Genomic DNA, 27,241 nt, shown 5'->3' on the forward strand with positions numbered 1-27,241 from the left:
TTTCAGAATAGCAATATTTAATATTTACATGTATCAGTGAAACCAGTGATTACAGAGGTGTCCCCATTAGTATACAGACACAACACTAAGCATCCCTGGGGCAGGACAGCTGGGAACAAACAGGTGACAGCAGTACATTTACCTTTGTGTGGGATGCTAGATACAGGTGGGTATCTTTCCTTGTACTGGTTCTGGCGCAGCACAAACTGAATCTCTTGTTGAGATAAGAAACAAGAAAAAACTTCAAGGATGAGAGCAGAGCTGTTGTTTAAGGGCCGTGAAGATCTCATCACTCCTGTCTCTCAATCTGACTACATACTGAGCACCCTCCTGGCTGCCTCCTCGACTTCCTTCGCAGTTGAATCAATTGGTGTCTGTTTTTTTTATGGCGGTATTGCCCAGGCTTTGCTGCTTACAATGCACATCACATTTGAGGCCACCTGGCAAGTTTGGATGCACCTAAATCACACTGGCAAACCTCGATGAATATTACACTCTCTTTACAATAGGTATTTTAAACTTCATAGGTCAGGCTGCTTGCTTCCAGGCTAAAGTTATGCTTCAAGGAAGTGTCTGTGTGCTCCTCTTAGCACTACTGACATTTCCTTCACCAGTTTTTGCAGAGAGTTCGTGTGCTGCATTAGAGGATGACACATATGGCCATGTATGTGTGTGGAAGGTCTGGGTGCTTTTTCTCATGCTACAATACAGAAATATGAACACTTGAAAACGTAAGTGCCTCTTTTTGGAAAACGGATTCCAACAGTTTTAGACATATTCAGGTTTTCATAACTCTCTACAGGCATTCAGGATGGTTAACAATTTTCTTACAGTTTGCCTGACTCAGGGAAGTCAGGGGCATGCCCAAGAGTAGCCTTTGAGGAAGACAGTGACGCGATGGGGATTCTGAAACTTGCCAGTCATGGGCTTTGGCATGAAAGGCTTGACTGTGAATGATGGTGGAGAATTACGCAGCTCCTCCTTGGGATTACTGTTGCTGTAACAGAAAGACTTACGCAATTTGCTGCCTTTCAGATTGTATCTCTGATTTGTTACTGAGCTGTGTGTAATTACTCGCCTTATTGATTTAATGTTTTTCTTTTCCAGGTAATTGCTCATGCATGTGATCTATTCTAGAACAGCCCTACAAAGCTGTGTGGAATTTAGTGAGACTTCTACACAGTCTTGTGAGGGCAAAATTGATGCTGAGGTTCTCCTTTGCACTTAGTTAAACTCTTGCTCCAAAATATGTGGTCTACATTGACCAAAATGCTCTTCCAGGGCTATTGCATGTAGCAGATGCACCTGAAGAATCAGACTTTGGTGACAGCAAGATAGCAAAGAAAGGGATTTGGATCCAGGGTGGCTGAGGGAGGCTGAAGTCTGTGTGCTTCATTTGACTTGCAGTGCTGTGGGTGCAGCTCAATATATTTTCTGTGGATCCTAAAGTAAAACTGGGTTCCTGGGTAGCAAGGTAAGAGGAACACATGTGAGCTCAAGGTGAGTCTGGAGAAGACAGGAAACTGTTTTCATCCAGGCAGAGCTATTTACATCCTGCTTTGTGCAGCTGATAAATGCAAACAAAAAACACTGTCAGTGATTTGGTTTCCTGTGAACACAAAAGGGCAAATGGTGAGCTTCTATGTGGGGACTTTATAGATAAACATGGCAGACTGGACTAGACAGATCTGTGTTTTTGACACTACCTGAATTTCAGCAGCAGTATCTAGAGAGATGAAAATCTGGAGTCTCAGATGTAAATGACATAGCCATTTTCAACCTCGATTTCTTCATTTAAAAAATCCATTTTACCCCCCTCGAAGCTGCTGAACATTTGCAGGTTTCTTTGTTCCCCCTCATAAATACAGCACAATGCATTATTTTTGTAATATAGACTTTGCAGCTCAAGGCATGTCTTGTCCCCTGCAGGTGGTTCACATTCCCGAAATGTTTGTCTGAAAGGCAGTGAATAAAAAATGGTTAATTAATAATCCAGAGGGGTATCAGACTTCATGCAAGCATCTTGTACAATGAAAGCCAGGATTGGAAAGGAAGCAGTGGTGATAAATGAAATAGGAAATAAGTTTTCTACTGTTTTATAAAATGACACTTTTACTACCAATTGAAATTCCTCTATTTCTTATATTACCCGTTTTTGGAGGGCCATTACACTTTAACCAAAAGTCTTCTTGAGCGGGAACACAAATGTAAAACTGAATATGGGAAGTATCACACTTCTAAGCTATTCTGAAATATTTGAGAGCTGAGTTATTCCCATTTACACTGAGATGGAGACTGATAATGTGCAAATGCATCTGAACTGCCTCTGCTTTCCAGAAGTATTCAGTCAGGGTTTGTGCATCTCTCTCTGATTACGTACCATTACCATTAAAGAAGTGGTAAGAATTTAAAGCTCTCTGGTATCTTTTATTGCATACCAACCTTTCTTCTCCTCATACATGTGCCACACACAAAGCCAGTGAGTCCATTGATGACTTGAATTGAGCAAAGAATTGCTTCAATCACACCAAGGGCCAGGAGAATAGAGAAAAGGACAATATTCCAAAGGATGATGTTTTCAGGTTCTTTGCAAATGCTCCATGATGTCTGATTGAACAAATAATTGTATCTGTTACAAAGAAGAATAATTGGCAATGTATTAGAAAATATGAATTTGAGAATGCTTTCACCTGTATGCCATTATAGAACAGCTTCGCATTTTCTTGCTTTACATTCTTCGAATTTGTTTGCACAGTGTGAAAAGGGAGTCTCAAATTATACTGCAGTTGGTAAATCTGATGATTCTCTTTAGGATTCCCTTTGCAGAGGTGCAATTAATGACTTTACCCATGCTTTTCTGCATGCTCATAGCAGTGCTAAAACCTAAGGGGAAAGGTATCTAATGGTTTTAAAATATTTCTCCATATTATCCTTTTCTGCTGAGGTATCTCAGCCTATCCATCATCTCTAGGGCTGGCTTGAAGAGTGTGGTTGTCAAGTTTGCCTTTAGGATCAAAAGAGATTTTTGTTTTACTTTCCAGAAGTAGGCACAGTAGACTCAAGTCATGTTGATTTAGCAGGTTAATAGGGCATAATTATCAAATACTTCCTCTTGACTCTGATGATAGTCACAGCTCATCACTCAGCTGCCTTTTGAAGGCATGGTGCGACATGCACAAGGGGTTGCTGACAAGCACGATGGGAGAAACGTAGGCACTTTGCCTGTAGGTAAGCTCTTGGCCAAAGGGATGACCAGCGGGAACACGCCAGCTCCGAGGAGCATGAGTTTGGGTGTAGACAGTGTTGACCATCTGTTCACATAAAAAAAATAAGTTTTCTATGAAAAGAAGAACAGTGAAATCAGGGAACACAAACTGAGAGGAGCCTGTAAGTCATACTCACTCCAGAGTGTTGTTTCTGAAAGGATAGAGGTATTCTCCGTCACCCGTGTCACACAGAGGGCCCCCAGTCAACCCCATTGAGGAGAAGACTGCGCAGTACACTCCTCCTGCAAACCCCAGCAGAGCCAGAAGCACTGACAGCAGCATCTGAAAGGGAAAAGACTTTCAATAGCACACACACACAGGCACCGAATATCATGGAAAGCTTACACTGAATGAGAAGGAAGCTTTCTGTTTCCTACTACATGATAAAAGTCATAGGATGATATCTGTGGAATAAAAGATAGTTGAGTTCTAACTAGTTCAGCTATCCTAGATATTTAAGGGTTTCAGATGGTATGTGTTTTACTTTTAAAAGTAGGTAAGACCAGAGATTTAATCGTTCTTAGTTTCATTGTTGTAAATCTGATGAGCCATGAATGAAACTGTGATATGATGTGGTCTATTTCATATGCCTTGTCATTCCAAATTATTCTCCCAGAGCACCTCTCTCAGCCCTTGAACCAACTGAAGCAAGCAATTTCTGAACCAGGTATGAAAGCAGAGAAGTATGCATTAGTAATTTTTGCCAATTGATGAGAAATGTAACAGAGTCTTTCTTATTGCTGCTTTCCTTCATTTTGCAATAGCTTGAAATGTGGTAACCACCACTCATATTGAAAATTCTGGTCCATGTGGCAGTGAATAAATGGTGGCTTCAAAAGAACAGGCTGCCCAGAGAGCTGCGGTGCCCCAACCCTGGAGGTGCTCAAGGTCAGGTTGGATGGGGCCTGGGCAGCCTGAGCTGGTGGGAGTCAACCAGCCCACAGCAGGTTCCCTGAATGAGCTTTAAGGCCTCTTTTAACCCAAACCATTCTGTGTTTCTATGATAGTATTTTGGGTACCCTTTATAAGGTATTTTCTCCATTTATCTCCATGCTCTGTTTGACTTAAGCAAAAAACTGGCATAAATTGAGAATTGACACTTCTCAATGTAATGTTGTTTTTAATAATTAAATGCATAGAAAGCTATTTAATTTCAAGTGTATTTCAGATCTTATGTCAACCAGTAGTACATCAGCTGCCAAGATTTTACATAAGACATTATGTACTTTGACATTTAGATTTGTATCTTAGAGTTTTAACAAATACTAATCATGTTTCAGAAGCACATTTTGCTTATAATATACTCTTTATTTTCTCTATAAGCTGTCAGGAACATCTTCCTTTGGAGGCAGAACACATCTTTTAGACAGCATGCTCAGCCATGGGGGTTTGGGGCGGTTCTGTGTGGAGCCAGGAGTTGGACTCAGTGATTCTTGTGGGTCCCTTCCAGCATGGGACATTCTGTGTTCCTTGCCTCCACAGAACTGTTCCCTTTGTTCTGGAGCAGATTTCCACTAATGTATGGGATGTACTGCTGTCTGTAATAAGACATTCAGACAGGTGCTACTAGCATTGCATCTGGGACAGGCAACCCACCAGTTCAGTGAAGAGTCCTTAACAAAGCTTGTGGTTGTTCACAGCTCTGCCAAGAAGAAGAGAGAAGAAATCCTGTGGCCTAAGGGTCAGGACACAAGCAAGACTGAGGAAGCACATGGAGAATACTCCCATCCATGACTTGGGTTTGAAGCCAGGCACCTCAGCCTCCATTTCCCCATAGCCAGCAAATCACAGTGGCAACTATCAGCCCAAAAGGAAGGCCCTAATGTCAGCTGCTCTGCAGAGCTCTGTATTACAGAGAAAGATGGAAATATCCACTGTCCACCCTGGAGATTTATGACACAATCTTGAAAATAGTTCCCTATACAGGCATGTTCAAGCTGGTGGATGCAGTTTCTAACTTGTCAGAGGATGACATTACTGCTTTTTGTACATTCTTTTACAGAATTACAGAATTACGTTCTTGCCTGTTGTCAGCCTGTGAATTGACTCATTTTGTGTGTTCTTTGCCTCTATAGCAATCCCTGGATTGCAGGTTGCTGGGGTATCTTGGGAAACTTATTTCATCATACTGATTCACAATTCTGTCTGATTTTTGCCAAGCTGGATGCTCTGGTCTTTTTCTGCACGTTGGCTGAGTTGCGTCTTAGTGGAGCGTTGTGGTCAGCAAAATGCAGGCAGTCTGGTATTGTCCTGGATCAAAGCAGTGCCTGGGTTGTAGCTGATGCCTTGTCTCTCATAATAAGATCACCGGCTGTGCTTCACAGTGACGGTGAGTGACTGATACTGCATCTGAAACTCCTACCTGAGCTGATCCATTACTGCCTGTCTGTTTTCTCATTTACTTCATCTGTGAGTTCTACATCTTGGTTAAAGGACTTCATTTATGATTATGATCACTTTTATCTCAGCACAACAGACCCATTGACAATTATGATAAAAAAAGACAAATGCTTTCTTTCTATTATTGTTTTATAGTGGTTAATACTAGTACCAGTAGTACTAGTAGTACCAGTTGGTGCTAGCTTTCATGATTGTTCTTTAACACAGGATTTTCTCCTTTGAAATCTCTTGGCTTCATGCTTGGCTTCATCTCACATACTTCCTTTACTGTGCCTATGCCAAAGGTTTACTTGTCACTGAAGGGGACTCAGCTGCAGTTGTTGCTGCAGTGTAGCTGTTGAACTGGCTCTTCTTGGTGTTTGCTAGACACAGCTCCCCACTAATTCTGTGGTTGTGGAGATTTTGGAGATTGTTGCACATTCAATAGAAATCCAGTTTTATTAACTGTCTCATCATCTCAGCTGTTCATCATTTACTCTTGTTATACTGTTTTCACTTATCACTTTTATTTTATATATATACATATAATTTCCTCATTTGTTTTTCAATTGCAGTATTAAATCTAAGCTGGGATGCTTGAGTTTGCATAAATTCTTATTTTCTCATGGTGTTGGCCCGACTGTTTCCTGAAAATATTTTGCTATCATTTTTGCTGATTTTGCTGACTGTTTTTGCTTTCTTCTGCAGTTTCAATGCTTTATTCTTCACATAGTTTGCCTGGGTTAGCTAACGAAGACTTTTAGCATTCATTCCTCGAGCATTTGCAACAGCTGCTTTGGTGAAGTTTCTTATGTCCCAGCTGGTACTGCTCTGCACTGCTGCTTTTTTGCCCTGTTTTTCTGTTTCCGAGTTTGGTTTTGTTGGTTTGTTTTTTTTTGGTTGTTTTTCAGGAATTAATCACCTATCTGGCTATCTGGATATCTTGCTTATCTAAGTTGGTTGGTCTGGAAAGCTGTTATAGTTATTCTTGTTCTATTACAAGAATACAACTGCTAAGGAAGGTGTAGTGGGACATGCTGCAGTGTGTTTGCTGAGGCAGAGACATAAGCTGTTTTTCAAGGGGCTTTTTTCCTTGTTGTGCCAGTGCTGCTAATGCTTTCAGTGGTGTACATGCTAAGCTGCAGGACACTGAAGCACTTTCTACATCTCTTACTTTCCAAAATCTTTTCTTCATAATGCAAGAACAAGAAGCCATGTAGATGCATTGGCCAGCAAAAATTTTAAATGGATTAATAAAAAAATTACTCAACGCAGCACATAATCACTATGATCTGGAGAACACAAAAGATTAATAAAACAATGAGAAGTATAGTAATTATTATTACTGTTGTTGTTGATACTTAGCATGGAAAGACTGTGATGAAGTCCGGAGCTATTAAACTAGGAATTGCACAAATGATCATAGGACAGAGTCTCAACCCTGAGGAAAATGGCAATGTTCTGATTGAGTAATAATTCGAGTTATCCCATATGGGTTCTCCAGCCCTTTTACTTTTTCTTGGAAAAGCAATGCTGAGCATTGTCTAAGTGACCATTTTACATCTAAGGTACCTAAGCAGAAGCTATGCTTGGACCTCAGTGATACGTGAGTAGCTTCAGTGAGCATTATTTCTCTGCCAGTGGGTGGAAGATGGTGGACAAGCCACCAAGACCTGTGGACCTCATTTCAGATCCTCTCAGAACTACCACTGTGCATGTCTGAGCCAGTCCCAGAGCTCCTCTGCTCTCCAGAGCCTGGTGACTCACGCCATTCCCAGTTTGGTACGCAGCCCATATGGTCAGGGTGTCTGAGCAACTTTGTGGGTCTCTGTGCATTTCTTCCCACTATCCCCAAAGCAAATTTTTGCTAAGATTTTTTATCCTGAAGAAATACATCATTGGTCTTCAGATCTCCCTACAAAAGTTGCCTCTTTTATAGAATTGCACAAAATCTCAAGTTGGAAGACACCTACGATGATCACCGAATCCAACTCCTATGGTTTCACACTACTTAGAAATCAGTTCTCCCCAAGGGCTTTGCAGGGAATATGCTATTTAATGCCATTCATAGCAGCTTGTTTTTTGCCTGTGCATCCATCTGATATCTATTTTGGGCTACATGCTGTTTATGCAATTGGATGGCTTGTAGAGCTACTTTTGTTTCCGCTGTCAAGAAATGGGCAATTTCCATGGTCCTGCAAGTCAGATATTTCAAATGGGCTTTGTTCTTCATCAAGACTTTTTCCCTAGTGTAGTCTGAGAAGCTTCATCATCTGGCCATTGGCTTTCTTTCTACAGATAGAGCAGAACATAAACCATTTTCTCAATGATGTTTGCTGTATGCCTTTTATAACAGCAAATTAGAATCATAGAATTGTAGAATATCCTGAGTGGGAAGGGACCCATAAGGATTATCCAGTTAAAATAAGGCAGAGGAAGAATCACAGAATCACAGAATCACAGAATTGTAGGGGTTGGAAGGGACCTCCAGAGATCATCGAGTCCAACCCCCCTGCCAAAGCAGGTTCCCTACAGCAGGTCGCACAGGTAGGCATCCAGGCAGGTCTTGAACATCTCCAGAGAAGGAGACTCCACCACCTCCCTGGGCAGCCTGTTCCAGTGCTCCGTCACCTCACTGTAAAGAAGTTCTTGCGCACATTTGTGCAGAACTTCCTGTGCTGCAGTTTCCAGCCGTTTCCCCTTGTCCTGTCTCCACTCACCACTGAAAACAGTCTGGCCTCTCCATTCTGCCCCCCACACCTTAGATATTTATAGACCTGGATCAGGTCCCCTCTCAGTCTGTTTTCCCAAGGCTGAACAGACCCAGATCACTCAGCCTTTCCTCATAGGAGAGATGCTCCAGGCCCTTCACCATCTTTGTGGCCCTCCGCTGGACTCTTTCCAAGAGATCCTTGTCTTTTTTGTACTGGGGTGCCCAGAACTGGACACAGTACTCCAGATGAGGTCTTACCAGGGCAGAGTAGAGGGGGAGGAACAGTTTGTCCATTACCTTTCAGGTGGGAAAGTATAAACAGGACATCTGGCCACCAACGGGCATAGCTGGGACATCTCAGACATCAAAAGGAGGGTGGTGGTGAGCAGAGGAGCATCTGGAAGTGTGCAGATGAGGGCTACTGGCAACACTGTGATACTGCCAGAGTCCTTGGGCTGAGGGAGAAACACAGCCTGTCCTGGGACAGTTGACTTTCGCTGTGTACTGTTTATTGTTGGGAGGAAGGGAGGCTGGAGAACTCACATCCCAGCTCTGCAGTTGGCCTGCTTGGCCATCATTAGCAAATTCTCCTTGATGTGAATGTGACATTCATTAAAATCAGTGTAATGGCTTGTCCTCTGGGACATACTCACTGACATCCTAATGAAGAATATTATTTTTGTGTTACTAAGTAAAATGAAAAATCTTGAAGAGGTAAAGATCATTTCATGGAGAGTACAGAAGAAGTGCTTTATTGCATGGAATCTCTTACTATAGGTCGCTCTTGGGGAGGATACAGACTGAAAAAAAAAAACATAAGTCAGTTTATTCCTGCTAATGATGATGGCCTCAGGGAAGTCTGTGCCCTGGGCATGAAAATTAATGGACATGTCTGTATAATATGCTGCTTTATAATCTTAATTATCAAGAGAAAAAGTCTCTCTGGCCTTTGTCTGGATGACAGAGAGCTCAAATTGCATTTGCACCTCTCATGTACACAGCTCTTGAGCAAATGCATGCCATGGGTGAGAGCCTCGCATGGGGACCGGCCCTTGGAAAGCAGTGCTGGTTCCTAAGTGCCAGCTGTGGAAGCTCAGGCTTTTAGCAGGTGCCCTATCTGCCCATATAGAGGTAAGTAGGAACAAATCTATCGAAAATTGCCATGGAGGAGTTTGGAGGAAAGAGGACCATCACTTCAAGCAGGAGGAAGCAGGAGACATACCTTACTTTTTGCAAGGTGAGGTGAAGTCTCTTTGCTTCCCCTACCCTCAGTGCTGTGGCTAAATGCCCCAGTATCTGCCCTGGCTGAGTACAATTCCCTTCATATCAGTGTCTGCAATATCATTACATTCTTGTTAGCTAAATGAGCTCTCAGCCCCAGCCCAGGGACGCTGCAAATCAAGCTCTTCTTCTGCATTTCCATGACTTGGCTGCTGATGGTGGTGTGACGGTTTGTTATTTTACATTTCCACCTGCTGAGCAGCCATTTCAGAGCTATTGTGCAAACCCCACAGCACCATTTCAACACATCTACTTACCCCACATCTGTTAGCGCAACATCCTGCTCCGCCTGCTCCCAGCATCATGAATGCTGGCAAAATAACCTGCGAGAAAAGCATAAGTCGGATTGGCGCACAGTCCTTCTGCTTGGGTGGCTGTTAAAGTCTAGGAGCTGAAGCTTCACGTTCCTCAAATGCAAACTACCTTCTGGCTCATCTCTGTGAATTACACCAGTTGAGGTGCCCATGCTTGCTGAAAGTAACTAAGGAAGAAGAGTGGCATTACAGTTGTCTGGCAAGCTTCTAACTCAGTAATTCTGCCTGCTAAAGCTATCTGAAGCTATACTGCTTATTTTTAGCAGGAGATTGTTTGGGTTTGTTCTGACAAAATATGATTTCTGCTCTTGAAATATTTCCTCCTGCTCCACTACTAGAGTTTGCTACTGAGCAATGGAGGTAGGAGACCAACTATTTTGCCTTTTGCTGGTCTCAAACTTGAATCTCCATCCTCCACCTCCCATTTAAGTGCTAGGAAAGCTCTCTCCCTGACCCAAGCTGGGACTGCTCCAATGGATGGGCCTGGAGGAGTATCTGTAGGAAGCAGGCTGTGGTCAGGTCATTGGGGTTTAGATAAAGCCATCCACATGTTGCTTGCATAAGCCATAGTGATGATTTGTGCCATGCCCTCCTTCCTCTCCCTCAGTGGAATGTTTTATCCTGTGGGATACTGCCTGAGCTGGAATGGGAATTTTGCATTTTCATGAAAAAAATATAATAAAGATAAACATGTTATCTTGATAGAGTAAAAATTTCCATGAGCCAAAACAAAACCTTTCCCTCTTGACTTTCACTTTAGTAGAATCTAAAGAGATTTCTGTATCCCTGCAGAATAGGGATCATAGACTCACAGAATCATTAAGATTGGAAAAGACCTCCAAGATCACTTTGTTCAACCATCAACCCATCCTCACCATGCCCACACACCACATCCCTCAGTGTCACATGCACACAATTTTTTAACATCTCCAGAGGCGATGACTCCACCACCTCCCTGGGCAGCCTGTGCCAGTGTGTCACCACTATTTTTGAGAAGAAATTTTTCCTAATATCCAATCTGACCCCCCTCCAGCACAACTTTAGTTACGGTAGTTTAAATTCTTTATGCATCCTGGTCTAAATTATAATTGGGAAATCAGTTTTAAGCTTCCTGAAATACATCTAGCTTTTGTTCTTCGTGCTAAGCATCCAGAAAACCTTCACAATGGAGGGAACTCCCAGTTCACATCAGCTTTCTCCATGGTAATGAACAGGTGGATCTGGACAGATACAGGGCAGCCAGCAACCAGCTGTGTCTCAGGACATCATGGCACTTACGCAGGTGCTCTGGAGATAGGGAAGGCTGCATTTAGTTTGGTAGCTAGAGGGCAAGAAAGCTTTTTATCAGTCTAGCTTTACAGCCAAAGTGCGCCTGCTGCCTTCCGTCTGCCCACCACTGTTACTGCATGCATTTCACAGAGCTGTGTAAGAAAACAATATCTTACAAAGTAGGAAATGGTCCCTGTAAAGTTAATGAAAGGAGGAGGAAAAAAAAAGAAAAAGAAAAAAGAAAAATGGAAAAGATGTAAAATCAGCACGATGAGATGTTGTCTCATGTAGGAGATGAAAAGCAGAATGTCCACAGTGAATGAAGTCCAGGGAATTTATGTGTATAGTGTGAATATCCATTTAAGACTGTGCAGGACAGTGTTACAAAACCTCCTCAGACTTGTAGCCCCGAAACATTTCCTGGTGAATTTACTCCCAGTTACATTTTATGCCCCCCTCAGGGACAGCCTCCAGCACCTACAGTGGTTGTTCAACCACAGATGGAGTCTTGCAAGGGTAGAAAAGTGAGATTAAAAGACCTTATAGCCAACTCTTAAACACAAGTGGTCCCCAAGGCAGTACATTGCCACCTGGCTTTCAGGGGGAGCTAGCACTTCATCCCATTGAGTGAGTGTGTACCCTTTCCTTCAGAAATCTCTCTTCATCAGAGGTTTCTCATCTAAGCTGTAAGCACTTTAATTTATTAGCCTGGCTCATCATGAAGGGTCTGCCTGGCAGCTTTTTTTTTCTTTTTCTTTTCTTCACTGTCTGATTATAAACACCTGCTTTTTGATCCAGAAATGAGAATCTGCTAGATTTGGCTGCTGTCTGTAAAATGAGGACTGCAAGTGAGCCATGACTCAAACAGGCATTTCCCAGTGCTTCACACAGGCTTCCCATTAGGAAGGATGTTACTATGGCACATGGAGAGAATCTTCATTTCTTTATAATCTAATCTTTGGAAATAAGTAAATGGAAAGGTTTTCATGTCATGTAAGTTCCCATTAGAGAAGCAACAGGAGGAGAAAGAAAGAGCGAGACTGGCTGCTCAGCTGAGGAGTGTGCTGAAGAACTGGGTATCCATCAGTGGGTTGAATTTCCAGTTGGAGGCAAGTATGTTTTCATGACGGAGATCTATGCAACCCAGTCCTTCTTATTGTGGAGTCAGGATACTGCCCGGGCTCCAGTCATGGTGTATTCTTGCCCTCTGCATTACCTCTCCTATGGCCCAGGAGCCAGATGCCATTTTTCCATGCTTCCAGCACCTGGAAGATGGAGCTGATGATCTTTCCCTACTCCACCTGTGGGCATTTCTCATAGTGTCTTCTGGAAAACATGTACACTCAATGGCAGTATTTGTGGATTGATAATTACTCCTACTGCTGGTGTCTGTGTTTTGAAGGCCAATGCAAATGCTTCCTTCCCTCTCCCTTTGCTGTTCTCATTTTTAAAGTATGCAGTGCTGACCACAGGAAAGCCTCTGTGGCAGCCTTAAAAGAAGGCACGTTTTGAATGAGCTTGTGATGCTTTCATGCTTGACATTTGCCTTTCCTTTCATTGAACGCCAATGACTCCTGGGCTTGCAGTGATACCAATTTTCCTCTGGTCTCTCATGTAGTTCCTCCTTTAAGCTTCCTTCCACACACTCATTGCTTACGTTCAAGCTCAGTGTGAGTAATATGCCCAAGTGGCAGCTAGAAGAAGAAGCAGGTAAGCAGCTGCTGGGGAACAATTTATTGAATGATCTTATACCACATTTCTGCAGGGGGAAATATAAGTCTGAACCACATCCATTGTAGCTTTCTATAGACTTAAGTGCTAGCTGGCCCAACTGAATAAGGTTTACATCTTTCTAAGTTAATTATTTCTAAACATTTGGTTTTCTGATGTGCAGGTAGCCGTCTCTGCACCAATTTACCATCTGTCTGGGCTACATGTCATCCACTGCTTGTCATATTCATGTCACTTGCTCAGCTTTTTGTCTGCACCTGAGTGGATAACTGAAAGAACATGCACAGAGTAGGCTTCTAATGAACTGGAAATATCGCTGTTCCCAAATGTGTTCCCTTCTGGTTATGGATATTCAATTTTTTTCTGAGTCTTGGAATGGAGAACTGGTCACAGAACAGCACGCACAAACCAGGTCAAATCCAAGAGGAGCTGAGTATGAAGGAGTGTGGGAGGCATTTGGCATACAAGTCCTTTTCAGCTCCACATTCACACAATGGTGGCTGGGTCACTAATGAACACCTACCAAAACACATTTCAGTTTTGCCCTTAATATTTTTAGATAGGTTCTGCGAGAATAAAATCAGTGAGAGGAATAAGGAAGGATTGTATCCAAGGTGAAAGCTCACCACCTGTGACTAGCTTAGGACCTCATCTGTGCTTCGACTGCAAAGACATGATCACCCACATCACTGTTCTTCACACTGGAAAGGCAGTCTTACTCATGATCTGAAGAAGCTGATGTTTATTTCAGGAGCTGGGACTTCTTTAGTCTTGAATGCACTTTCTCATCTCTGCACTCTACCTTCCCAGTTAACCTACTCGGATGTTTCTGAAAAGGAACTAACATGATTTGTGTTACATTAACAGAAGTTCTACAAAACATAAGCAGAGGAAACTCTTCTCTCTTACCAGTATTCCAGCTCCCAGAATGCCTTGGAAAAACCAGACCAGATCAGTTATCTCACTGATCTGCAGAACTTGTCCATTGGGGAAGAACAGGAGGATGTTGGAGACTATAGCACACGCAGCCAGCGGGAACAGGGTGATCCCAATGCACCTCGAACACTTCCCTGTGCACATGGTGACTCCCTGCTGGGGAAAGATGCAGTAAGGTTTGGATTACTGCTGCACTGGAGGCACAGAATTTCAGCCGTTTTCCTTCTCAGGGAAAGAGGAATCAGTTGTGAAACAAGAAATGTTCTAGTTAAGACTGACATGTGCAATATTGTCATACAAAGCCAGTTCTCTTCATAGCCTTTATTTAAAATGGAATTGTTCCAAACTGGATTGTTTAAATTAGATTTATTTAAAATTACCAGGAATAAACAGACGTTGGTATGAAATGGATGGAGAGTTATATTTCAGTTGTTGATGGGTGATTGCCTGACCATTGGGAACATTGAGAACATTGGGAACACCACTGTGGCCATACAAATGAATACCCTACCTGGCAGATTTTGACTTCAGTCAAAACTATAGAGATAGTAAGGTGGATAAACTTTCATGGCTGTTTCCTGTGACATGATATATCTACAGATAAGGGTAGATAAGACTATGGGTTATGAATCTGTTTGGCACCCATAATAACGTATCTGGAAAAATTGTAAGCACATCTAATTGCATGCTAAGGGTAGGTCAGAGAGTCATCTCACCTCATTTTCAGAGATCTGCCTTAATGTGTAAAACTGCAGCTTAATATTTTACAGTGCTCAACATTTTTTCTTTTAAACCCAAAGAATCACTTTTTGCAATCAAAGAATAATCACAGATAAGGCTCTGGTTGGAAGAGATCTCTCTGCGGGTCTCCAGCCCAACCTCCTGCTGAAATCAGGGCTGCCACCAACACTAGGTATCTGCACTGGTCCTAACTTTGCGTGGCTGAGCCTTGAAAACCCCCAAGCATGGAGTTAAGATCATTACTTTTGGTGATTCATTGCAGGACTGCCACATCATCTGAGTGAATACATCTTTCCTCATGTCTTACATAAACTTCACAAGCTGGAAACACTTCTGTTGCTCCTTATTTTATCCTCTCCTACCACTCCATCACCCTTGTCACTCCCTCCAGTAGTAGTGTAGGTTGCTATTAGATTCCCATTGACCAAACCAAACAACTCCGGTTCCTACTACACCCAAGCTGCGATCTATAGCCAAAGACAAGGCCGATCAGTACAGATCTGGATCCATATACATTTCTCCAAGAAGGACTGGGAGATTCAGACTCCTGGAAAGGAGGTTACTGGGTTACTGAACTTTCACGTTGCCGTTAACTTTATGGAACAAGCTGATCACAACTTCTTCATGATCAGGAAGTACAGCCTGGAGATAAGAATGCTCTGGAGAGACCTTATTGTGGCCTTTCAGTATTTAAAAGGGGCTTATAAGAAAGACGGAGAAAGGCTTTTTACCAGGGCTCGTAGGGACAAGACAAGGGACAACGGTTTTAAATTGCAAGAGGGTAGATTTAGATTGGATATTAGAAAAAAAATTTTCATGGTGAGGCACTGGAACAGATTGCCCAAAAAAGCTGTGGATACCCCATCCCTGGAAGAGTTCAAGACCAGGTTGCGTGGGGTCCTGGGCAGCCTGATCTAGTGAGAGATGTCCTTACCCTTGACAGGGCATTAGAGGAGATGATCTTTGAAGTCCTTTCTAAACCAAACCATTCTACGGTTCTTATCATCACTTCGTTACAGTTTAAGGCTTTCAAATGCATAAAACCGCAACATTTAAATCTATAAGTTTCTGCCCTCAGAGAAAGTTGATGGCTTTTGACAAAGCCATCAATGTTCATCCATGTTCATCATGTTTATGATGAACAAGTTATAGAAGAAGGAAGGTGATTTGGATACCCATCCTTTTGGTACACTGTGTTATTCATGCACACACACCTGTGCACACAAGTATGCCTTCGTTTGTTATGTGCAAATAGCTTTTACAATAGCCAAGGTGGTAAACAATGAAATGTGCCTCAATTTAGTCATGTGCATTGGCTAATTCTGCAAGTTCTGTGTCAAAAGTTCATGTTGGGAGGGTATTAAGCAGGCTGGGAGTACATAAATCAGTCTGGGTTGTGTTCCCAAGCAAAAGGCCCAAATGGGACAGAGCAGGAACCTATTTGAGAAAACCAGAGGCGTACTGAACCCAGCTTCATTGACAGAATGAAAACAGCGGAAAAAATGAGGTAAGGCATGAAGACAGACCTCTGATTTGGAGGGATGCAGGATGTTGCTGCAAGGTCTTTGAGATTGCCAGAGACTTCTGAGTTTGCATTTCTACAGCAATACAGCAAAAAATTGATCTCTGTGACTATGAATCTAATAAGAGCACTCTGCTTATCTGCATTATCTTCTGAGTACTTCATAATCACATTATGTGTTTTAATCCAGCCTTAAAATGAGTTATCCAGCATTAAACTATTTCAGAAAGGAACATTTAACAGAAGTGTTTCTTAGTTTATGGTCATTGCCTGTTTATATAATGCTCAAATTTGGACAAGGCATTTTGCAAGCATCTGGATGAAAAGAAAACAACCGGCTTCAAAAGATAAAAATCTAACCAAACAGACAATGTGTAAAGGAAGGATGAAGCAGGGAGGGGATGGAAAAAATACTGGACATTTTAACTGTCTTTATCCAAATACCCAATGCATTTTTATGCTGATCTTTTCCTGCTCACTTTCTCACTTTGTTCCCACATTTGCTTTTCCAAACATTTGCCCAACCTCATCTGCACCCTCACAGAGAGAAGCAAGCAAGCACAGGCACAGCACAGGCACAGCCTTGCCTCCTCCCATTTAGCTGAGACTTGCTGGGGAGCATCTTTCGCTCGTAGCCGCAGGGCCTGGTTCTCACCCGGTGCACAGGAGCACAGCATCGCTTAGGCTGGAAGAGTGCAGATTTATTCTGGGAGGGTTCCAGCCCTGACCTATCTCAACACCACTTCCTGCTGAAAGGAGAATTGCCACAATTACCAGACCTAATGAGAGCCTTCAGTGCCAGAATCAATGCAGCTGTTCTACCTGCACACATCAGATGATATGGCCATGTTATTATGGCTTAGGAAAACACTCTGGATTGCCAGAAGCACTCAAAATGCTTTATTAATTCAGCAAACAAAAGCACTCTCTGTCTGCAGCTTTGTTAGGCAAGGCAGCAAGAGTGAGCTTCTAATTGTTAGCTAGGGTTTTAGAAGGTTTTGCTTCATAACACAAATGGAAGAAGGCAAACACCTGTGCTTACCAGAACCAAAATGGCCTCCAGGCCCCAGAGCTTCCCACAGTCGGCGTCCAGCTTCCCAGCTCCTCTCTCCTGGAGTGTGGCAGCCCAAAAGAGCACAGCAATGTTTTCAGGTGTTGACCTCTATTAAACAAACAGTGGTTCCTCTCCAGAGAGTGAGGAAATACCCCAACTTGCCGCTGGTTGGCCAGCGCAGTGCTTGCGTGCCACCCTGTCCAATTGATTATTTGAGGGCAGTGTTCCAGTGGTCAATGCCTTGGTGCCCCAGGACACAAATTTGGGATCCGTGGAGCCCTCTGTGCTGCCACAACCCTTTCAGCTGTGAGAATATGAAGAGGAGAGGAGAGGTGAAAAAGCACAAAAGGGAGCAAGCTCTGCATTGGAGAAAATGTGGTCAAAGCACAAGAAAATGGTGCAGTAATGTCCAGCCGTTGGTGCAGAGTTGTCTTCTGCACAACAGGCTTCATCTGTTAAAATTTGGCTTTGGCTTTACTCCAAAACACTATGCTTTCAGCCCCAAAGGGAAGATGGATTGATAGCTTTTGTGCAGATAATACTTTTTCAGGGAAGAAACTGAGTTTTTGTGAACGTTCACACACAATCTGCCTCATTCTTCTGTTAGTAGCCTGGGCTCATCTTTGGAAAAAGTTTCACACTATGAAAGTTTGGTCATTTTGGGTGGAATCCAACTCACGTGACTTTAGATGTCTGCAAGGTACACGCCATCTTAGGCTATGTTTATTCCTGGTGAAAAAACTCTTTCGAGGAAAAAAAATCACTCAACCTATTTAAGAAACTACTGCAGGTTTGTTCAAATACTTATTCTAGGCCTCCCAGTTCAAAAAAGACACGGATCTCCTGGAAGAGATCCACAGAGAGCCACAAAGATGAGGACCTGGAGCATCTCCCATTTGAGGAAAAGCTGAGTAACCTGGCTTTGTTCAGCCTGGGGAAAAGAAGGCTGACAGGGGAGCTGATAAATGCTTATAAATATCTGAAGGGAGGTGGGAGGCAAATGAATGAAGCCAGGGTCTTCTTGACAGTGTGTAGCATTAGGACAAGGAGTAATGGCCTAAAACTTGAACATAGGAAGTTCTGAACAAACATGCAGAAGAACTTTTTTACAGTATGGATGATTGAATACTGGGACAGGTTTCCCAGAGAGGTTGTGGAGTCTCCTTCTGTGGATATATTCAAGAACCATCTGGGCGCCTACCTGTGTGGCCAATTGTAGGGAACCTGCTTTAGCAGGGGGTTGGACTCGATGATCTCTTGAGGTCCCTTCCAACCTCTGCAATTCTGTGAAATACATGAACTACAGATGTTTGGATCTTGCAGTCAGATGGACCTCATCCATGAGGACAACCAGTGTGGCAGCATGGCTACAAAAACACATGGCAAAGCCTGGGACATCAGATCCCAGGCTGCATGCTTAATACAACCAGCAGCAAAGGGTGCAAGAAAAGCTGTAATCATCCTTACTCAACTGTATTGAAAATCTTGAAAAGTCCATAGAGTAATCTCAGGCAAATAAAATTATTTATGGTATAAATTGCACAAGAGGTGGTAATGAACTGAGATGAACTATTGAATCCATGCCTCAAACTTCAGATACCATCAGTAGCCACAATATTTAATCACATTTCCCCTGGTTGTGCTTTAAACTCACAGGAAAGAAACAATGAATGAACGGAAAAATTAAAATTTGCAAGTAAGTTTCAGATAGTCTGACAGGACAAAAACAAAAGGTCTGTCATTTAAAGACTTCAGTTTAGAACAACTTGGAGACCATCAGCAGTTTACTCTGCCAGGTGGGCCAGCTGGGGAAGATTGTCAGCTTTTGTAATGAGTTAAGAAGCAAATAAGGAAAGTTCATAATGATACTTAAGGTGAACCTCCTCTTAAGTCTCATATCCTGATTGCTTGGAGTTTTGGTAGACTCTTACAATATCTCTAAGATCCTATCTTTCCTATTCTCATCTAGCTAAAGATCTCATTTGGGGTCAGAATCTGTGACTTGGATTCTGTTTTTCTCTTATTTTGCCCAGTTCATAGACCTCTGGGATGGTGTGCAAGGTTCACCCCTGCACTTTCTCATCAAAACTGTGTTCTCTCTGTGTTCCTTTGCTGACCTTTGGAAATTTCTTCCTTTCATTTTCCACAGCCTATCTTCATCTATAACATCATTTAGCGTCTAGGTGACTTGATACCTGGACTCAACTGTCTCTTAACCTCAGATATTTCTCAGTGCCATTTGCCACAGAACACTTTATAGTTTTTCAAACAAGTGTAATGAGCAGAACAAATATTGTACTGTGTTTTTTCCATTAGCTACAGAAAGCTGTTGTCTTTTGTACTGCTGCAGAGATTTAGAACTGTTTGGGACAAATTCAGTGTTGTCATTGGTGTTTGTGCAGCGCTTTGTGCTCAAGTGCTCAGCCAATGACAAGGGCTTCAAGCCATTACTGAAAAATAAATATACTGATGAGCTGTATTAAACACAGTTCTGTCTTACTGCCTCAGGATTATGTGTAGATTTGCAGTTCAGAATTGCAGATTACTGAGTAAGATCTGCATTCAGTCTTTGATGAGTACTGAACAGTCTCTGCCTAGCTTAAAATGCAGAAATCTAGCCCTTTCCCTGTGACCTCAAAGGGAAAGGCATTAAGAATATAGGAGCAGGCCCATTTTATGCCTGCTGAAGACTTTTCCACTGAGAAAAGAAGAGTAAGTAGCACAGAATGAGGCAGAGCACAGGATGTTTAATCCTATGTTTTCAGTCACCAAAGTGAAGACTGTATTAGCATCAGAGAGCTTAGCTCCGCTCTTGTCTGGTTTTTTGTAAGTGTTCAACTTCTCTGAAGTGACAGACTAGAGAAGTGGAAAAATGAACTAATAAAATACGATCCAAAACACCAAAACCCATAAAATATTCATAAGAACTGAATGCTGTCTGTGAAGTGTTTTGTGGCTGAGTGTTTACAATTGTGTACATCTATTTTTCCCTCTGCAGTATCGACTTTGAAGGCAATGAAAGCATTCTGTGTTCCACTGATCGATGCCTCCTGATTATATTGACTCACTGTGCATGAGCTCTGGTCCTCATTTTATTTCTATCCTTTTAGCCAAAAACTCTTAGTTAATTTTCCGGTTTCATTTTATAGCACATGTAGAGAAGAGATGTAAATATGCAAATGCTCCTGTTCATCAAGCTAGGCATGAGAACAGATCCAGCATTACAGTTTCCCTGGGTGGTGCAACGTGTGAGTTAGAAACTGAAGATCTGCGGCCGCATGCATTTCTGAAGGGCGTATCTGACTGCCCACTTACTCTATTAATAGATGTGTCCCACTTGGAGTGCAGATGCAGCACTAATCAGAAAATGCTTTTTTGTTGTTGATACTCTGTGTAAAAAGGAGCCAGGCAGTTCTGCTGCCATTTATTTGAGTATAAGTTCCAAGTGAAGTCAGAGAGTTATCCCAAGTGCACAGCGATGCTCCACTCAGTTCAGTGTATTCCTCTTTGGGACCAGGGCACAAACAATCTGTTGTTGCTGCTTCCCATGACACTTTGAAGGAAAAGGAGGTTTTCTTGAGGAAGAACCACTGTGCCCAGTCAAACTGCTGCCAGGAGAGGTGAGCTGGCCCTGAGCAGGTCTGTGGGCTGGGCATTGAGCCCCAGCTGGCCCTACTGTTCTGGGGCAGGCACCAGCTAACAGGCCTGCCTGTATCCAGGAGTATCAGGAGCACAGGTTTTCACCCTCTGGCACATCATTGCCTCTAGGGACACTCATGTCACCACCAGGAGACAGTCTGTTGGGAATGAGCCCTGTGGCTATCAGTCTCTGTGCCCAGAGCACCCTAGATTTGCACAGCTGATGCTCTGCATAGGATCTCCTGTACGCTGGGGTGTTGGGAACAGTACTGAAATGACATCTGGCAAAGACCACCCAGCAAAGCAATTACCCACCTCTTGTGTGGATATATGCATGTTGGTTTTATTCCAAAGCTCATTTTATTTTGTTACCCAGCTGTTTTATCCAGGGAAAGCATGGTGCCAGTGCCCCTGTTTTTTGAAATGCTAGTGAACCATGACCTGTGGCCAGGGGTTGTTTGTGCACCTCACACCGAGCAACAACGTCGCTCTCCAATATTAAAATAATTAGAGGTTTGTGCTTTCATTTTGCTGGTTTCATGCAACACTACTTTCTGGTTTTGGCTGAGAGGCATTTCTCACCCCTGTGTTTTCTCACTGGGGTTTGTCCCAGTCTGTGCTCAGTGCAAGTGAATGAGGAGCTAAAAACAGGATCCATTGGAAATACCCCTGGTTACCTGGTTAAATGGGAGAAATGTTACTTCTTATGCTGATTCCTCCTCTCTCTTCCTAACTTGATCTTTCTCTCACAGAGCCATCACTAATGAGGAGCAAACATTGGGAATATGTTACAGAAACTGCCAGAAGGCCAATAACATCCTGGGTTCCATCAGAAGATGAGTGGCCAGCAGGGTGAGGGAGGTGAATGTGTCCCTCTACTCTGCCCTCATGAGGCCCCAGCTGGAGAATTGTGTCCAGGTCTGGGGCATTCAACACAGGAAAGATGTGGAGCTGTTGGAAAGGGTCCAGAGGAGGGCCATGAAGATGATCGGAAGACTGGAGCACCTCGCCTACAAAGACAGGATGATGGAGACCTCACTGCAGCCTTCCAGTATTTAAAGGGAGTTTGTAAATGTGAGGAAAGTCAACTTTTTACATGGATAGATAGTGATAGAAAAAGGGGGAATGGTTTTAAACTAAAGGAGGGAAGATTTAGATCTGATGTCAAAGGGAAGTTTTTTACTGAGAGACTGGTGAGGTGCTGAACAGGCTGCCCAGAGAGGCTGTAAATGCTCCATCCCCAGAGGTGTTCACAGCCAGGTTGGAACAATCCCTGGATTGTTCACAGCAATCTGATCCAGTACCTGCATGTGCCAGGGGAGTTGGAACTTGGTGATCCTTGGGGTCCCTTCCAACCCAATTCATTCTATGATTCTATGAAATCTATGTTTTGTTAAAAATTGCTGGTTGTGCTTGAAAACTGTTTGACACTATCAGGAAGGAAGATGTCTGTAGCTCAGGTTGATATTTCTGGTCAGAAGGAGAAACCTTTAACTTGACTGGGGAAATTGAAAACCTAGTTTGAGGCTGAGGCACCTGTGACAGCAACTGAAGCATAGAGAGGAGAGCATATCAGCCTGTAGGCTGAGAGTGATCACTTTGTATCTTGTTATTCTGAGGGGACTGTCCTGCCTTCCAGTGTCCCCATCTGGTTTGATGCCAAAAGAAAAAAAAAAGAAAATCAATCCTGATTGTGCTGGTGTAACTGTGATGTGATGTTTCAAACATGTAAACAAGGCCAGGTTTCTAGGCAGAATTACTGCTTGCCAGCATCTACTTACTGCTCATTTAAGCCTGCATTGGAGAAATAGATATATGTGGGAAAAAATGGGTGAGCCTTTGGAAATGCATCAGCTCTTCAAGTCCAGAGATCTGTCTGTTTTTTTTCCAGCTGGTTGAAGAAAGTATAGTGCATCTCCTCTGCCCCTGGAGTGGTTAGTATGGGCCAACAGAATGTCAAAAGGATATTTTACATCTTTACATGCCACCTCTAACAGAACGGCCCAAGGCAATTAGGGCAATACTTTCCAAAGTGCTTGGCTTCTAAAAGTGATTCTCTGATTGCACAGATAACTGCATCACAGAACTTTCAGAGAAATGAAGCAATCTCCATCTTCAAGCTAATTAGACTTTGCTGTTTCTGTCAACACCACTGGAAGGCAGTTTCAGGAGTTTTCCAGAGGGTGAAGGTAGAAGGTAGACTGTAGGCACCTTTTTTGTTGTGTAAAATTTGATACTGAAAGTAGGTATAATTATAGGTCCCTTCTGAAATTGAGTGGCCTGCCTGTCTCCATGTATTCACACATCTCATCCTTAGAGGCATATCATCTCCATCCCTAAAGATGGCTGGATATGGTTCTGAGCAGCCTCTCCAGGTGGCCCTGCTGCAGGAGGGTCTTGAACCAGGTGACTCCAGAGATTCTGTGGCTGTGTGGTTTTGGGAAGGACTGTGGTATATCAGAGAGAGAAGACAAGACAGCAGCACAGTAGTGCGGCTCAGAAGCAGCTGCACTGCCCTTTGTGCCCATCGCCGTGTCATGTCCATAGAGGTGGTTCTGTGCTGCCGTGGGTTTTGGTCCCCATTTCATGGCTCAGCCCTACTACTGTTCCACAGCCAGCATGGAGAAGACTTAAAAAAGATGAACAAAGAGTCTGGCATACACTGATTTCATTTCTTGGCTCTTTTTCTTAGGACATGGGCCAAAGTTGACGTAAGGGCAGGATGCGATTTAACTCTGCCATGATGGCAGGTCTGCAAAGACTGGGAAAGAATCCAGAGTGGGAGGATATTGGGTGGAGACAGGGTCGTAAAAGAGCTCGGAAAGATGAATCCACACACATTTAAAAAATGAAAACCTGGAGGGCTTTCTCCAGGAGTCACATCTCACCCTGTTCTTTCCCAGGTTTTTGTGCCTTCATCTTATTTAGACAAGAAATGCATCGTCAGTGTTCAGCCTAGTGCAAGCTAAAGGATGTAATGCAGAAAGTTGAAAAAGTGCATGGTGGACAGCTGGTTCAGCTTTTTAAAGCTATTTTCATCTCCTTATGATGCTTGCATTATGGTGTATGGCTGTCATGAGGTAAGGATACATCCACCTATGACCTTGCAGAAACATTGGTGCCACTTCCTTATAAGCACTGGTTGTGAAGGAGGCTGGGATTCTTTTAAGAACTGTTATAACAGCACATATCTGGTGTTAGCTTCAGGCATCTTCCTCACACAGCTCACCAAAAAACGGATCTGATGTTGTCCCAGACATGTTCACCAACTGGTTCAAATGAACTGGGTGCCTCTACTTGAGATAAAGCAAACAGGAAAACCACTTGGGTTCATACAGCAGGAGTTCAGAGGATGCTGGATTCCCCCGGGACATTGTGGATCCAGCTACAAGCTCCTTCCACAGACGAGTTGAAGCCATCCCTGCAGGAGGAGAAGCAGGCAGGTGCCAACTGGTGCCCCCTTGTCCAAGCTTTGCCTTCATGATCCTCTTGCTCTGAAGGAAAGCTGTGATGGTTTCCATCAGCGGACCCCACCCCAGCATCCCCATCCCACAGCACCACTGGCTCTGCTTTCCACTGAGTCCTTTTGCAGCCAAATGTCAACATCTGGCTGTGAGATATTTGGTATTGCTCTGCTCTCCTCCATATGTCTGCCTGTATTAGGCATTAGATAAATGAACAAATCACTGCAGAGTCTCATCACTATAGAGAGCAAATTGTCACAGCCTCCTTGTCTATCCAAGACAGGTGATGAACTCACTGGGCTTGTGGGAGGGAGGACAAGCTGCCATCCAGTTTGTCCTTCACACGCATGTCCTTCCTGCACAGCAGCCAGCTGGCAGTGAACTGGTGGTGCTGTTAATGTGCCTGATGCTTCCAAACTGAAACTTGCATATTGAAAATGTCAGCATTTCTTTGTCTGTGAAACGTTTTCACTTTTCTTGTCTGCAGAGAAAATCTTGAAAATCTGATTTGCTCAAAAGTTAGACGTCAAATAAAGTAGATTTACTATCTCTTGAAAGGAAATAGAAAATCTTCTTGAGAGCCCGACTTATGACTTTTAGTACCCTAGAAAGGCAATATCGTCCTTTTTGGCTAACAGGGCACATTTTAAAAGCAGCTGTTGCCAAAAATACGTGTGCAGTATGACACTGCACGCACTGCCTTTCCCTGGGCTGATGCTCCTTTCCCTGCCCTTTGTCTGGTTTATCTGGCTGCTGAGATTAGGAGAGCTGCAGGGCAGGGAGGGTCTCTGTCTGTGTATTTGCTCTGTGTCTTGCCACTTGTAAAGGAAGCAAGTAATCACCACCTTTGCTGCTTTCATGTCTACTTGCACAATAGAAATAATTAATAGTAGTAGCAGTGCTTTGCCTATCTGCGGCTCCTTTCATCTGAAGACCTTAAAGTGCTTAACAAGCATTAACTAAATTAGCTTCCAAATACCTGGAGAGGGAGTCAGATATAATGATCCCGACTTTGCAGATGAGCACACAGAGAAGTGAAGGGTAACTGAATGCTTACAGTTAGTCAGCTAAAACCAGGTCTCCTCCACTGGGGAAGGTTGCTCAGCACTTCTGAGGCTCAGGCTGTTTTGTCAAGCACTCAAATTTGGGTTTTGATGTCTACTTTTTATTTCCAAAGCATACAGCCTGTGAACACGTGATCTGCCCTAGGACCTGCAGGAGCTGGAGGAGGCTTCTTGGGCACTGTGTGATTCATGTAGATGCCCATGTGAACCACTAACCTGGCTGGGGAGAGGAGGGAGCTCCACCTGCACCATGTCAGCATCAGCAGGAGTAGGCAGAGCTGAGGTGACTCCGAGTTATTCCCATTTTCAGAAACAGAAGTGTAGTACAGTGCAGCACTCCAGCAGCCTGGGGCAGCCACAGTTGCAAAGGCACACTTGTCTTTCACTTCACAACCCTTCCAGAGAAGGATCTGCAAATGAACTGGCAAATTTACTCAGTCCTGTGTACATGGTGAGGGCTTACCAGGCTGCATCCTTTCCATGATGTGTACAAGCCCTTACTTGCAAGGATGACAGGAGTTCTGACTCAACACCAGGGTCTTAACCCATGTTCATCTTGCCTCCTGCATGTCTTGCTTGTACCACATCATCCCTGGCAGTGGAAAGGAGAGACTGAGTAAGAGCTAGGCAGAGAAGAAACCTTCAGAAGGAACTATGTAAGATTTAATATTAGCTTTTGATGTCAAAACAAAGGCAAATGATGTTTTGGAAGGCCACAGCAAAATCTTCAAGGTGATCGCTCCAGTGCAGTTGGGTTACTCAGAAGAATAATTTGGTTGGTGGAAGGGAAAGGATTGTTTTTTCTTTCCACATACTGTGCCTTCTCCTTTTTAATGCCAGGCCTGAAAGGTTTTCGCTCTGTGTCATGGCACTCCAGCTGTAGTGTAGGCTTCTTTAAATAGAAAGAACCAGAGTCAGTGAAGAGCAACAGGGCTGGTCTTTATTGCAAAGCCTCATAGACACAGTTGAAATATTTTACAAGTTCTGGCAGTCACATGCAGATCCTATAAATCATCTCACTGTGGGCAGTCATCCAGGCCTTTTCAGGGTCATGACATTTTCCCCACTTGCTATTTTCAGATGGAGGGACTGGATGGAAGGAGATGTCAGGACAGCAGGCAACTTCTGCTAGCCACACAAATCACCACACAAATCACCCCCACATTCAATCAGCAGACTCCAAAGAATGTGGAGAAAGCCTGCTGGAAATTTGGGGATCTACACTACTCTTGGGGATGGCTTTTCTGACAGAGGTGAGTCTACAGCAAGGTACAATTTGGAAGCTACTTGTGTAGACACAATGGCATCACTTCTTTCTTTTTTTCCCCCACAGTGCTCAATACTGTTTTCCATGCTATCAGCATTAAACAGTCTGGGTTAATTTCCCAGTGCTGAGGTTTCTCACCACAATTCCTATATTTATCCAGAGAGAAAATGGGGCAATGATCTCATAGGAGGAAAACAAAAGAGCCTGTTTCTCTCCAGAGTAAGTAGGTCAATGCCATGAGGTGAGATGGAAGTGAGGCCCATGGTGCTCTTGGAGTAGATGGAGGAGAGTGAGCAGGCAGCAGAGCTGCTCAGAGGAGAGACAAGACACTTTGGTGATGGTGTTCCAACAAGCTGGCAGCAAAGGTGAGTATGAAGGGGTTTCACAATGCAAACATTGTTCCTGTGAAGAGGTAAAGTCCAACAAGAACCCCATCTCCATTGTCTTCATGCAGAGTGGGGAGGCAGGAGGGCTGCTGATCCCAGTGCCGGACTGGGAGCCAGAAGACACAGCTGCAGTCCCTCACGAGTGCCTGGAAGTTACCTAACCTTCCTCTTTCCTCATTTGTTTAATAGGGTTAATAAACACACTCTGCCCCACA

At 43.4% G+C, this 27,241-nt stretch overlaps 1 protein-coding gene and 1 long non-coding RNA gene across 5 annotated transcripts; one reads left to right on the top strand and one right to left on the bottom strand.

Annotated features, from left to right (window-relative positions):
* Positions 1 to 17,322, bottom strand: LOC128074554 (transmembrane 4 L6 family member 1-like). 2 transcript variants are annotated; one of them, XM_052670503.1, is made up of 6 exons: positions 17,195 to 17,322; positions 13,863 to 14,045; positions 9,897 to 9,962; positions 3,403 to 3,548; positions 2,443 to 2,629; positions 1 to 1,955 (listed from the first exon to the last, which is right to left on the bottom strand). In XM_052670503.1, exons 2-6 carry the CDS (start codon positions 14,031 to 14,033, stop codon positions 1,935 to 1,937), a joined length of 591 nt encoding a protein of 196 aa, XP_052526463.1. In that variant the 5' UTR covers positions 14,034 to 14,045; positions 17,195 to 17,322; the 3' UTR covers positions 1 to 1,934. The 2 variants fall into 2 exon arrangements, with proteins under 2 accessions (XP_052526463.1, XP_052526471.1); XM_052670511.1 differs by having other exon boundaries at positions 13,863 to 14,042; positions 17,195 to 17,317.
* Positions 15,995 to 27,241, top strand: LOC128074625 (uncharacterized). 3 transcript variants are annotated; one of them, XR_008203250.1, is made up of 6 exons: positions 15,995 to 16,137; positions 21,598 to 21,919; positions 23,749 to 23,925; positions 25,487 to 25,656; positions 26,454 to 27,005; positions 27,095 to 27,241. It is a non-coding gene; the product is annotated as an uncharacterized LOC128074625 (long non-coding RNA). The 3 variants fall into 3 exon arrangements; XR_008203249.1 differs by having other exon boundaries at positions 26,454 to 27,241; XR_008203251.1 differs by lacking the exon at positions 15,995 to 16,137 and adding an exon at positions 21,378 to 21,474 and having other exon boundaries at positions 26,454 to 27,241.

The sequence above is a fragment of the Tympanuchus pallidicinctus genome, unplaced genomic scaffold (genome assembly GCF_026119805.1).
Source record: "Tympanuchus pallidicinctus isolate F22 unplaced genomic scaffold, pur_lepc_1.0 scaffold11, whole genome shotgun sequence".
NCBI lineage: Eukaryota > Metazoa > Chordata > Aves > Galliformes > Phasianidae > Tympanuchus > Tympanuchus pallidicinctus.